The following is a 12,769-nucleotide window of genomic DNA, read 5'->3' on the forward strand; positions in this document are numbered from 1 at the left end:
TCACAAATTCAAAATAGACTGGTTGATTGAAGTAGGAAAATTTGTTTCAACAAAGAGCTACAGATTTGGAATAATTGCATCCCGTCTATTTTCCGCTTAAGCTACTTTGCAAACTGCTCGTGCCATTTAGAATGGGTTAACCTAGGCTATAACCCCCCCTAAATAAAAACAGTTTCCACACTGAAAATATGCAACAAAAAAAATTTGTTTGATCCATTTGAAATTTCCAAAGAAGAATAAACTAAATCGAATGTGTGCATATCGAAAAGACAGATTTTGGTTTGAGCCCCGTTTCAAATGATAACCCTTCAAGGCATAAGAGATGTGTATCACTTCGCACTGGCAACTTTTTTCCATTTGGAAAAATATTCTGTTACATTTTATTCTGTTGTATTACGTCATGTTTCTTCTTTTTTACAATAAAATAGATCTGACTTGACTGTGATAAGGGCTGAGGAAATAAGAGTGTCTTGTCTGCTAAATGAACAAAAAAAGGCTAATGCCATTGCAAAGCCTTAGGCTTCTACAAGCAAGCTCCACTGCTGAGGTCACTACCTTTTTGAAGATTGAGTTCCATGATATAATTTAACCAGTTGATATTACGGTTTCAATAAATCAATCTTAAATGGCACTTGCTTTTTTATTGAATGAATATATATACATACCCTTGTAAAACTGACCATCCTACCAATCCTCGACTTCGGCGATGTCATTTACACAATAGCCTCCAATACCCTACTCAATAAATTAGATGCAGTCTATCACAGTGCCATCTGTTTTGTCACCAAAGCCCCATATACTTCCCACCACTGCGACCTGTATGCTCTCGTTGGCTGGCCCTCGCTTCATACTCGTCGCCAAACCAACTGGTTCCAGGTCATCTACAAGACCCTGCTAGGTAAAGTCCCCCCTTATCTCAGCTCGCTGGTCACAATAGCAGCACCCACCTGTAGCACACGCTCCAGAAGGTATATCTCTCTGGTCACCCCCCAAAACCAATTCTTCCTTTGGCCGCCTCTCCTTCCAGTTCTCTGCTGCCAATGACTGGAATGGACTACAAAAATCTCTGAAACTGGAAACACGCATCTCCCTCACTAGCTTTAAGCACCAGCTGTCAGAGCAGCTCACAGATTACTGCACCTGTACATAGCCCATCTATAATTTGCCCAAACAACTACCTCTTTCCCTACTGTATTTATTTATTTTGCTTCTTTGCACCCCATTATTTCTCTCTACTTTGCACATTCTTCCACTGCAAATCTACCATTCCAGTGTTTTACTTGATATATTGTATTTACTTTGCCACCATGGCCTTTTTTTTTTGCCTTTACCTCCCTTATCTCACCTCATTTGCTCACATTGTATATAGACTTATTTTTCTACTGTATTATTGACTGTATGTTTGTTTTACTCCATGTGTAACCCTGTGTTGTTGTATGTGTCAAACTGCTTTGCTTTATCTTGGCCAGGTCGCAATTGTAAATGAGAACTTGTTCTCAACTTGCCTACCTGGTTAAATAAAAGGTGAAATAAAAATAAATACATAAAAATATGGGTCAATTTAGCACATTTAGCACATTTGTTATGTGTGATGGTTATGATAAATCAAGCATTGTTGCAATCTGTTGGCATATAGATAAATGTGCACATATTTTTTCGAGTGTGGGCCTTGTGTTCTAAAAATGTAAAAAAAAATATTTGCACAACAAGAAATCTAAATAGTCGAACAGTCAAAAAGTGTCAAATAACCATACTGTATGTACTTACAGTTGTCTGAGAAATGACAGTGTACACTGAAATTCCTCATTTTCTGATGTGAGGAATGAGGTCTGTCTCTGCTTGCCTCTAAGTTTGAGTCACTGAATGACTAGGCAGAGTGTATAGCGCTGCTCAAGGATTGATTTGGTTAGGCTCGGTCTTCCTTGAAAACAGGAGGTGTGTAGATCCCAAACGATATGATTGTTTGGGTTCGTACCGATTCTTGAGCTGGCAGCATTTATGGAACCAGTCAACCAATGATAAATTCATGAAATCATCCCAAGATGGCACTATCAGTCTGCAAAGGGGACATTTGTTTATCACCAGCTAATACTTACAGCACCAATAAAATACTGGACACACAAAGGACACCCAGTCGCAGACATTAAAACGCAAAGCTGCATCATTTCAGCTGCAGTGAAATGTGTGATTCTCTCCCCTCTCCTGTGCAACAATAACATTAAAATCCACAAAGCAATATTACAAAATATTCTGTCCGGAACATATTCTGCCCCCCCCCCCCCCCAGGTTATTCTCACCAGCCAGCTGTCCAGACAAATGTTACATAGCCTCAATTCGTCCCGGGACGCTTATGTAATATGGCATGCGCTTTGCACACTCACCCTCTTAGCTTAGTCACCACCCCGCGGCATGCCATGCAATCATCCCTATCAAGACTAGATCAAACTATGAATCTCAAGCGCCCAGTTAGTCACTGCTTATTGATGTGCAGCAGATCTTGTAAGAAAATTGTCCTCTTATCTTTCAAGGAATTCTATGGGCGCTGTGATTGGGATGTTAAAGAATAAACAATTAAACAATAGGACCAGCCTGTGGTACCTGGATGGGTTTAAGCCCTACTCAAACGGAAAGCAGCCACATCAACGGTGTGTGTATGATGTCTCTCTATGTGTGTGTGTGTGTGTGTGTGTGTGCAATGCATTTGTGTATAGCATAGTGTGTGCAATGCATGCATGTGTAGCACTACTAAGCTCAAAGTTACATATACATGCTTACAGAGCTTGTGTGTAATAACGTGGTATTTTATGTCACAAATTAAGTATAATAAAATACTGCAGGCCAATAAAGATAATGGCCTAGTGCTCACAGTGCAGAGACAGTATATTTTCATTTGAAATCCCCAGCTGCCATCAGCGGCTTGTTGTGCATCGGTTTGCTTTATGATGACGTAAACTACTAAAATTAGCTGAATGCACTGACTTAAAGTCGCTCTGGATAAGAGCATCTGATAAAACAGGGGTCTTTAACCTTTTCTTGCACAGGCAAACCAGTGACCCAGGGAGCCCCATCCTAAACTCAAAGAAACATCCCTTTTTCAGGACCCTGTCATTCAAAGATAATTCCTAAAAATTCAAATAACTTCACAGATCTTCATTGTAAAGGGTTTAAACACTGTTTCCCATGCTTGTTCAATGAACAGTAAACAATTAATGAACATGCACCTGTGGAACGATCTCTAAGACACTAACAGCTTACAGGCAGTAGGCAATTAAGGTCACATTTATGAAAACTTAGGACACTGAAGAGGCCTTTCTACTGACTCTGAAAAACACCAAAATAAAGATTCCCCGGGTCCCTGCTCATCTGTGTGAACATGCCTTAGGCATGCTGCAAGGAGACATGAAGACTGCAGATGTGGCCAGGGTAATAAATTGCAATGTCCGTACGGTGAGAAGCCTAAGACAGCACTCCAGGGAGACAGGACGGACAGCTGACACGTGTAACAACACCTGCACAGGATCGGTACATCTGAATATCACACCTGCGGGACAGGTACAGGATGGCAACAACAACTGCCCCGAGTTACACCAGGAACGCACAATCCCTCCATCAGTGCTCAGACTGTCCGCAATAGGCTGAGAGAGGCTGGACTGAGGCCTGTTGTCTGGTGAGGACCTGCCTTACATCACCCGGCAACAACGTTGCCTATGGGCACAAACCAACCGTTGCTGGACCAGACAGGACTGGCAAAAAGTGCTCTGCACTTGACGAGTCGCGGTTTTGTCTCACCAGGGGTGATGGTCGGATTCGCGTTTATCGCCGAAGAAATGAGCGTTACACCAAGGCCTGTACTCTGGAGTGGGATCGATGTGGTGGTGTCCGTCATGGTCTGGGGCGGTGTGTCACAGCATCATCGGACTGAGCCTGTTGTCATTGCAGGCAATCTCAATGCTGTGCATTACAGGGAAGACATCCTCCTCCCTCATGTGGTACCCTTCCTGCAGGCTCATCCTGACATGACCCTCCAGCATGACAATGCCACCAGCCATACTGCTCGTTCTGTGTGTGATTTCCAGCAAGACAGGAATGTCAGTGTTCTGCCATGGCCAGCGAAGAGCCCGGATCTCAATCCCATTGAGCATGTCTGTGACCTGTTGGATCGGAGTGTGAGGGCTAGGGCCATTCTCCCCAGAAATGTCCGGGAACTTGCAGGTGCCTTGGTGGAAGAGTGGGGTAACATCTAGCAGCAAGAACTGACAAATCTGGTGCAGTCCATGAGGAGAAGATGCACTGCAGTACTTAATGCAGCTGCTGGCCACACCAGATACTGACTGTTACTTTTGATTTTGACCCCCCCCTTTGTTGATTTTGACCCCGCATTATTACATTTCTGTTAGTCACATGTCTGTGGAACTTGTTCAGTTTATGTCTCAGTTGTTGAATCTTGTTATGTTCATACAAATATGTACACATTTTAAGTTTGCTGAAAATAACGCAGTTGACAGTAAGAGGACGTTTTTTTAAACTGAGTTTGTTAGCAATACTTGTCATAGCGTCAGGTGAATGATAAATGGCAAAGACAAGTAAGCAGCATTTCAAAATGAATAGACTAGGTTGATCGCTTTTCATAATTTTGACATCCACATTATAATTGGAAGTGTAAACTCTAACATAGCCTATTAGCTACATTTTCACTAGTAGCAGCTGTTCAGCTGGCTAAACAAAGGTTAGCCATGTGTTGGCAGAAATGAATGTCCAAGTCAAGAAAGCTTACCAGCAGCCAGTGGAACTGGTTCTTGCGGGTGCTTTTTTAAAGTCTATGTCAGATACTCCAGTGAGTGTAATTAGCAAAATATTAAGAGTTGAGAAATGAACTTGACATCATTTTCTACTGTAGGTATGTCAGTTTTAATGTGCACCTCTGTGGTATGTTTTGTCAATTGTATTGTGCTTTTGAGCCAATTAATACAACTTGACTGACCCCAGAGGGTAATTTGGTTTGCAAGCAGAGGTAAAATGTTAATTATACACAGTCCAAACAAAAGAGTTAAAAACAGATCACTCGAAAGACAAACTACTATAAGTCCTGTGTTGACTTTCCTGTGTGTTGTTCCTGTTTGGTGTGTGTGTGTGTGTGTGTGTGTGTTCTTCTATCTTTGGTGGGGACATAAAATCCCCCAAAGTCCCCACAAGGATAGTAAAACAAGGAAAATTCTCCCTCGTGGTACCACATCCCCATGAGGATAAAGGTTATTTTAAACTTAGGGGTTAGGTTTAGTGTTACAATCAGGATTAGGGAAAACAGGAGTTTGAAAGTCATTGTAGGTCCCCACAAGGATAGAAGAACATAACGTGTGTGTGTGTGTGTGTGTGTGTGTGTGTGTGTGTGTGTGTGTGTGTAACCAGTGGTCTTACCGTAACCGTCTCGTCGGTTGGGTACATGGCGTCCCTATTGGATTGATGCAGTGTTCGATCCTCAGTGTTCTATCCTGTGGTGCTGGTGCAGGGGCAGTGAAGAGACAAAAAATGCAGCCCTCTCTCTCTCTCTTTCTACTCACTCACCGACTGACTATCATCGAGGCACACTAGATTGACACTGCTGCCTGTGCTAGGGAAGGACACTGCCAGCTACACACAGACCAATACACTTACATAAAACAGAAAGCACGCATGCCAAGCTCAGTGACACTACTCTCTCTGGCTGGTTTAACAGCCAGTTTCTCGCTCTCTCTCTCCGCTGCTGCTGCTGGCACCGTGCTCCAACCAATCCACATGCAATACCACTCAGCACAGCCCGTCCCATCAGTTACAACTCCCCCCACCCCGTACAATCTAATGCACACACACGCACCCGCAGATTTCCAATTCAAGCTCACAGTGGGATTAAGAAAAGCTTCACATAAGAGCGGCCACTGTGTTGGGCTGGGAATTGCCAGGGACCTTACGATACGATATTATCACTATACTTAGGTGCCGATACGATAGTATTGCGATTCAGTACTTAGATTTGATGTTCCAAACATATTGATCACTATATGTCTGCTGCAGAGAGACGAGAAAAAGAGAAAACACATTTTGATCAGTCGGGGAAATAAAAGTGCTGAAAACATGCCGGCTCACTATTTACAAAGAAGATGGAAAACAGGCTATAGAGATGAAAAATGTTGGTGCAGGTACAGACGACTAGCACTACCTAACGGTACCTACAGTAGCAAATAACATATACTTTGAGTCAAATATCCATATAATATCATTCAAAAATATTGCGATATGTATCAATCGATTTCCGCCCCATCTAAAACAGAGCTGTTGGAAGAGAGCCGGAACAGAGGGGCAGAAGATTTTAAAAAAGGGAGGGACAGATGTGGGCGGAGGGGGGGGGGGGGGGCAGGGGACAGAGAGAGAGTGGGAGAGGGAGCTAGAGACAGCGATAAACAGAGAGAGTGAAGGAAGGAATGCAGGACACTGGGTGAGTCCCCATGATCACTTGTTTACTTTCCTTCTTTGATTAGAAAGGAAGTGTCTGGTATATGGAAACTAGCCCATGCCTACACCAATCAAATGTTTTTACATTTGTGATAATTTTACAGATCATTGGGATGTAGCTAAGCCCCTGAGCCTCCTCTACTAAGCTTACCCTACCCTTTGGTCTCTTACACAAGAGACTGAAGGGAGAGAGTGAGAGCGAGAGAGAGCAAGAGAAAGCGAGAGAGAGCGAGTGAGCAAACAACACAGGGGTGGGCTGAGTGCCAGGGTCGCTCCCAGCAAGAACACAGAACACACCCTCCGCCTCTACAACAGGTGTAGAGGGAAAAGGCTCAGTCCCACCTCTACATTAGGTCTAGATTGTGACATTCAACATTATGCACTACTACTGTACACTGTAGTACAACAGAGCGCAGGGGTTGTGCTGTATTTATCCAGCGTCGCAGAGTTGTAGTGCTGATTTAGGATAGGGCTGTGGTGATCATGACATTTTGTCAGCCGGTAATTGTCATGCAAATGAATGCCTGTCTCACTGTATTTCACCGTTAATGAAGAGAAACATATTTAGCATCTCCAGGCTTCCACACATACAAGCTGTTGATGCACGCCTTTGGAACATCGACATTTAAAAAATTGAATAAATTAATTTAATATAGCCTACACCATCACAATAATATAAATTATTTATTTAGTTGTGATAGGCCTATAACCCTGGGAATGTCTTAGAAATCCAAACATAAGAGTTGCATGATGTAATGTGATGGATATTTTATTGTGTGTACGAACATATTTTTAGCACAATGCTGCTTTTCTCTTCACCTACTTGGTTGGGTTCATGCGAGTGACTGATTGTACGAAGGAGGAATCCACACAACCACTGATAAGCAATTTGGCAGTATGCCCTAAACATTGCTCTGGGAACTATAAGGAGTATCTCATTTTCAAGGTAAGAAGCCTGGTGTGCTATCAGTCAATCTCATGCAGGAACCAACCATGCTTATGATTTGTTTGTGTAGCAGTATAAAGGGACTGCGTGTTCATCAGGCTTGTATTGAGTTAGTGAACCTCTCCGGCTGTGATAAGATTGCTTCATTTACTTTTAATTTGAGTCCTCAGTGGTCCGCAACAATTCTGGCGTCACGAAACAGGATATTTGATCTTCTCGACATGATCCATCATTGAAGGTCTGGTGGCGTATTCTTCAGAAGACCAAAGAAGGAAATTCCCCTCTCGCCAAAGAGGACGAGGACCCACCCTGACCAGACCTCCACTGTGGGACGCATTAACTTTATCGAACAAAACACACATGTATTGTGTAACATGAAGTCCTGTGAGTGCCATCTGATGAAGATCATAAAGGTTAGTGATTAATTGAATCGCTATTTCTGACTTTGTGGCTGTATGGTTTTCTGTGACTAGGTGCTGACCTAACAATTGTTTGGGGTGCTTTCGCCGTAAAGCCTATTTTAAATCGGACACTGTGGCTGGATTTACAAGAAGTTTATCTTTAAAAGGGTGTAAAATCCTTGTATGTTTGAGGAATTTTAATTATGGGATTTCTGTTGTTTTGAATTTGGCGCCCTGCAATTTCACTGGCTGTTGTCGAGGGTCCCACCTCTTGAGGTTAAATGAAGTAATGGTGTTTAAGGGATCCCTGTACTAAGAGAGAACTAGGCAAAGGTTTTGGGAACCTCGTTAATAACGTTACATAGGCATTCTGGGAATACCTCAGTAGTTCAAGTGACTACACAAATGTTCTGGGAACTTCGTAAAGATGCAACAAGAAGCGGGAACGTGTGTCTTGAGTGTGTGTGCATGGTGTGTGCGTGTCTGAAAAAATACCTTTGAAAGTTGTCTGTGAACTGAACGAATGTTCTGTGGAGGGATTCTGTGTGAAGGGTGTGTGTGTGTGTAATTAGGAAGGGAATGTGTGTGTCTGAATGCCTAAGCAATTTCTGTGAACTGCACTATGTTCTGTGTGGACTTCGATTGATAACGTTATGTGGGGTTCTGTCCACCACCACCGGCCATCTGATTTACAGGTAGTGAGGCACTGACAGGACCATTCAAAAGATTGAGTAAGAACATGATCATTGCTACCTCCTAGGCGGCCTGCGCTGTGCTGATCGTTGCTGGTGGTGTGGAAGTGAATGCCTAAGAAATTATGTGTGGACTTCATGTCAGGATTCTGTGTGAAGATAGGAAAGGAGAGATTACTATTACTAAATTGGTGGTATGAATAGAATACTGGTGTGAAGGAAGGAATCGTGAGGAATTTATATCTTAACTCCTGTATTATAAAAGTAAGAGAGTTACTACAGAAAGACAAAATTGAATTGGACCAATAATGCAGTTTTTTAGGGAGATACGACTTTATTTTACAACAACAACAGTACTGCAGATTATAGTTAAAGTGTGCCTCTTTCAGGATAGGGAACAACAAGAGAGAATGGGGATGTGTCATAGTAAGAACGAAAATACAGGTTGCCCTGAACCTCGGCGACCTGTCCATTTAAACAGTTAAATGGACAAATGGAGCATTCCCTTTAAATGGGACTGTCAGTACAGAGAAACTTGAAGAAGCCAGAGAAAAGAGGCAGAGAAGAAACACAAGAAAATAAAAGTTAAATGGGATGACTTTCAAAAAAGGAAAAGAGAAGCACACGTATTGAAGGGAAGCACAGTGAAAGGATTAATGATGACGGAAGTAGACAAAGGAAACAGAAGAAAGTGAGAGAAGAACACGAGCAAAGAAAAAAGAGAACAGTCTGTATCCAGCATTTCCAACAGCCCAATCGATAGCACAGCCTTTACTGCAGCCCCAACCACAGTTCCAAGACCAAGCCATAGGGGGACAAGTGCCACCACCTTCCCAGTCACCTCAAATCACTCCACAAATACACGGTTTAGGAACTCCAGTTGAACATAATTACTCACTGACTGGAATAGATCTTGCAAGGCCACAGTGACACAAAAATCCAACAGTACGCTTTGAAGATTATGTGGACCATGACGGACGGCCGCTGACCCCCATGCCACCCCTTTCACCAGCCACACAATAAAGAGTATTCAATATGCCCCTCAAACAATACCCCAACCTACAGGGAGGAGCACCCATAACACTGGAAAGACTGTGGGATGCGGATGAAGTAAAGGCATTAGTAAAATATGTCACTGATCCTGCTAAAGATGCAGTGAAATTTGAAGTACGAGCTATAGTAACAATGTACAATCCAACAACCAGAGAAATTGAAGACATACTCTGCCGCTGTCTGAAATTCAAGTGGACCCAGTGCAAAGGAGACTGGGACAGCAATGAAGAAAGGGATGGACAAATCAGCTTACTGCAGTGTTCAACAATGTGAAAGCAGCTTTCTCAAAACACACTGGCAGAAAATCCACTCTATAACAATGAAAACTGATGAGACTGTTGAAGATTACCAGGAGCGGGTGGGGGGAAAAAAATAGTCCTACAACATTCTGGTCTCGCCCCTGACCAGGAATCATATACCAGTCTGTTATAACTGTGGTAAACCAGGACATTTCATCAAAGACTGCCAAGAAAATGAAGACCGAGAGGAGTGGAATGGACCCCCCAGAAACCTGAGGGTAAATGACCCTTTTGGATGAGGCAGAAACAATTGGATGAGGCGGAAACAGAAGATGAAGAAGAGGAAACACCCCTACAGATGTTACAAAAAACTACTCTCTGAACAGAAAATACACTAATTGATATTGAGATACTGGGAGAAAATATATATATTCCTAGTAGACACTGATGCAGCAGTCTCTGTCCTTAAGAAATCAGCCCTGAAACTTTTAACCTCAAAATGAACAATGGAAACTGTTGGCGCATTGGGTATCCCATCTATTGATCCCTTTACATATCCCCTTCCTGTTTCAAGTGGAGACATCAAATCCTGTATTCATCATCATGCCCAGTAAATCTACTGGGAAGAGACCTCATGTGCAAAATTAATTAAAGCCATCATAATTCTTAAATGGAAGAAGTTTAGAACCACCAATACACCTCCTAGAGCTGGCCACTAGGCCAAACTGAGCAATCAGGGAAGAAGGGCCTTGGTCAGGGAGGTGACCAAGAACCCAATAGTCATTCTGAGAGAGCTCCAGAGTTCCTCTGTGGAGATGGGAGAACCTTCTTGAAGGACAACCATCTCTGCAGCACTCCACCAATCAGGCCTTTATGGTAGAGTGGTCAGATGGAAGCCACTCCTCAGCTTGGACTCTCAGACCATGAAACACAAGATTCTCTGGTCTGATGAAACCTGAATGCCAAGTGTCACGTCTGGAAGAAACCAGGCACCACTCATCACCTGGCCAATACCATCCCTACGGTGAAACATGGCGTTTGCAGCATCATGCCATTGGTATATTTTTCAGCAGCAGGGACTGGGAGACTAGTCAGGAATGAGGGAAAGATTAACAGAGCAAAGTACAGCGAGATCCTTGATAAAAACCTGCTCCATTGCGCTCAGGACCACAGACTGGGGGTGAAAGTTCACCTTCCAACAGAATGACTCTAAGCACACAGTCAAGACAACGCAGGAGTTGTGTCAGGACAAGTCTCTGAATGTCCTTGAGAGCCTGGCCTTGAACCCAATCGAACATCTCTGGAGAGACCTGAAAATACTGTGCAGCGACACTCCCCAGCCCACCTGACGGAGCTTGAGAGGATCTGAAGAGAAGAAATGTGAGAAACTCTCCAAATACAGGTGTGCCATGCTAGTAGAGTCATACCCAAAGAAGTCTTTAGTATGTAATCACTCTCAAAAGGTGCTTCAACAAAGTACTGACTAAAGGGTCTGAATTCTTATGTAAATGTCTTATTTCCAGTTTTTTTTAATACATTTGAAAAAAATTCTAAAAACCTGTTTTCACTTTGTCATTATGGGGTATTGTGTGTAGATTTATGAGGGGGTGAAACAATTTCATCAATTTTAGAATAAGGCTGTAATGTCACAAAATGTGGACAAAGTGAAGGGGTCTGAATACTGTCCGAATGCACTGTACAGTGGGGCAAAAACGTATTTAGTCAGCCACCAATTGTGCAAGTTCTCCCACTTAAAAAGATGAGAGGCCTGTAAATTTCATCATAGGTACACTTCAACTATGACAGACAAAATGAGAAAAAAAATCCAGAAAATCACATTGTAGGATTTTTTATGAATTTATTTGCAAATTATGGTGGAAAATAAGTATTTGGTCACCTACAAACAAGCAAGATTTCTGGCTCTCACAGACCTGTAACTTCTTCTTTAAGAGGCTCCTCTGTCCTCCACTCATTACCTGTATTAATGGCACCTGTTTGAACTTGTTATCAGTATAAAAGACACCTGTCCACAACCTCAAACAGTCACACTCCAAACTCCACTATGGCCAAGACGAAAGAGCTCTCAAAGGACACCAGAAACAAAATTGTAGACCTGCACCAGGCTGGGAAGACTGAGTCTGCAATAGGTAAGCAGCTTGGTTTGAAGAAATCAACTCTGGGAGCAATTATTAGGAAATGGAAGACATACAAGACCACTGATAATCTCCCTCGATCTGGGGCTCCACGCAAGATCTCACCCCGTGGGGTCAAAATGATCACAAGAATGGTGAGCAAAAATCCCAGAACCATACGGGGGGACCTAGTGAATGACCTGCAGAGAGCTGGGACCAAAGTAACAAAGCCTACCATCAGTCACACACTACGCCGCCAGGGACTCAAATCCTGCAGTGCCAGACGTGTTCCCCTGCTTAAGCCAGTACATGTCCAGGCCCGTCTGAAGTTTGCTAGAGAGCATTTGGATGATCCAGAAGAAGATCGGGAGAATGTCATATGGTCAGATGAAACCAAAATATAACTTTTTGGTAAAAACTCAACTTGTCGTGTTTGGTGGACAAAGAATGCTGAGTTGCATCCAAAGAACACCATACCTACTGTGAAGCATGGGGGTGGAAGCATCATGCTTTGGGGCTGTTTTTCTGCAAAGAGACCAGGACGACTGATCCGTGTAAAGGAAAGAATGAATGGGGGCCATGTATCGTGAGATTTTGAGTGAAAACCTCCTTCCATCAGCAAGGGCATTGAAGATGAAATGTGGCTGGGTCTTTCAGCATGACAATAATCCCAAACACACCGCCGGCAACGAAGGAGTGGCTTCGTAAGAAGCATTTCAAGGTCCTGGAGTGGACTAGCCAGTCTCCAGATCTCAACCCCGTAGAAAATCTTTGGAGGGAGTTGAAAGTCCGTGTTGCCCAGCAATAGCCCCAAAACATC

The 12,769-nt window shown here is 43.1% G+C and overlaps 1 protein-coding gene across 6 annotated transcripts in view; it reads right to left on the reverse strand.

Annotated features, from left to right (window-relative positions):
• LOC110508335 (rho GTPase-activating protein 12) overlaps positions 1–12,769 on the reverse strand; it is a 148,981-nt gene that overhangs the window by 64,559 nt on the left and 71,653 nt on the right. For 2 of the 6 annotated variants that reach the window (XM_090225847.1, XM_090225845.1), the window contains exon 1: positions 5,416–6,311. The exons of 3 other annotated variants lie outside the window; for them this stretch is intronic. In XM_090225847.1, coding sequence (XP_090081973.1) covers positions 5,416–5,442 — 27 coding nt within the window. In that variant the 5' untranslated portion in view covers positions 5,443–6,311. Of the gene's footprint in view, positions 1–5,415; positions 6,323–12,769 lie in introns of those variants that run through there. One more of the 6 variants, XM_090225846.1, reaches the window with a different exon arrangement.

The sequence above is a fragment of the Oncorhynchus mykiss genome, chromosome 28 (assembly GCF_057628025.1).
Source record: "Oncorhynchus mykiss isolate SJ-2025 chromosome 28, ASM5762802v1, whole genome shotgun sequence".
NCBI classification, from domain to species: domain Eukaryota; kingdom Metazoa; phylum Chordata; class Actinopteri; order Salmoniformes; family Salmonidae; genus Oncorhynchus; species Oncorhynchus mykiss.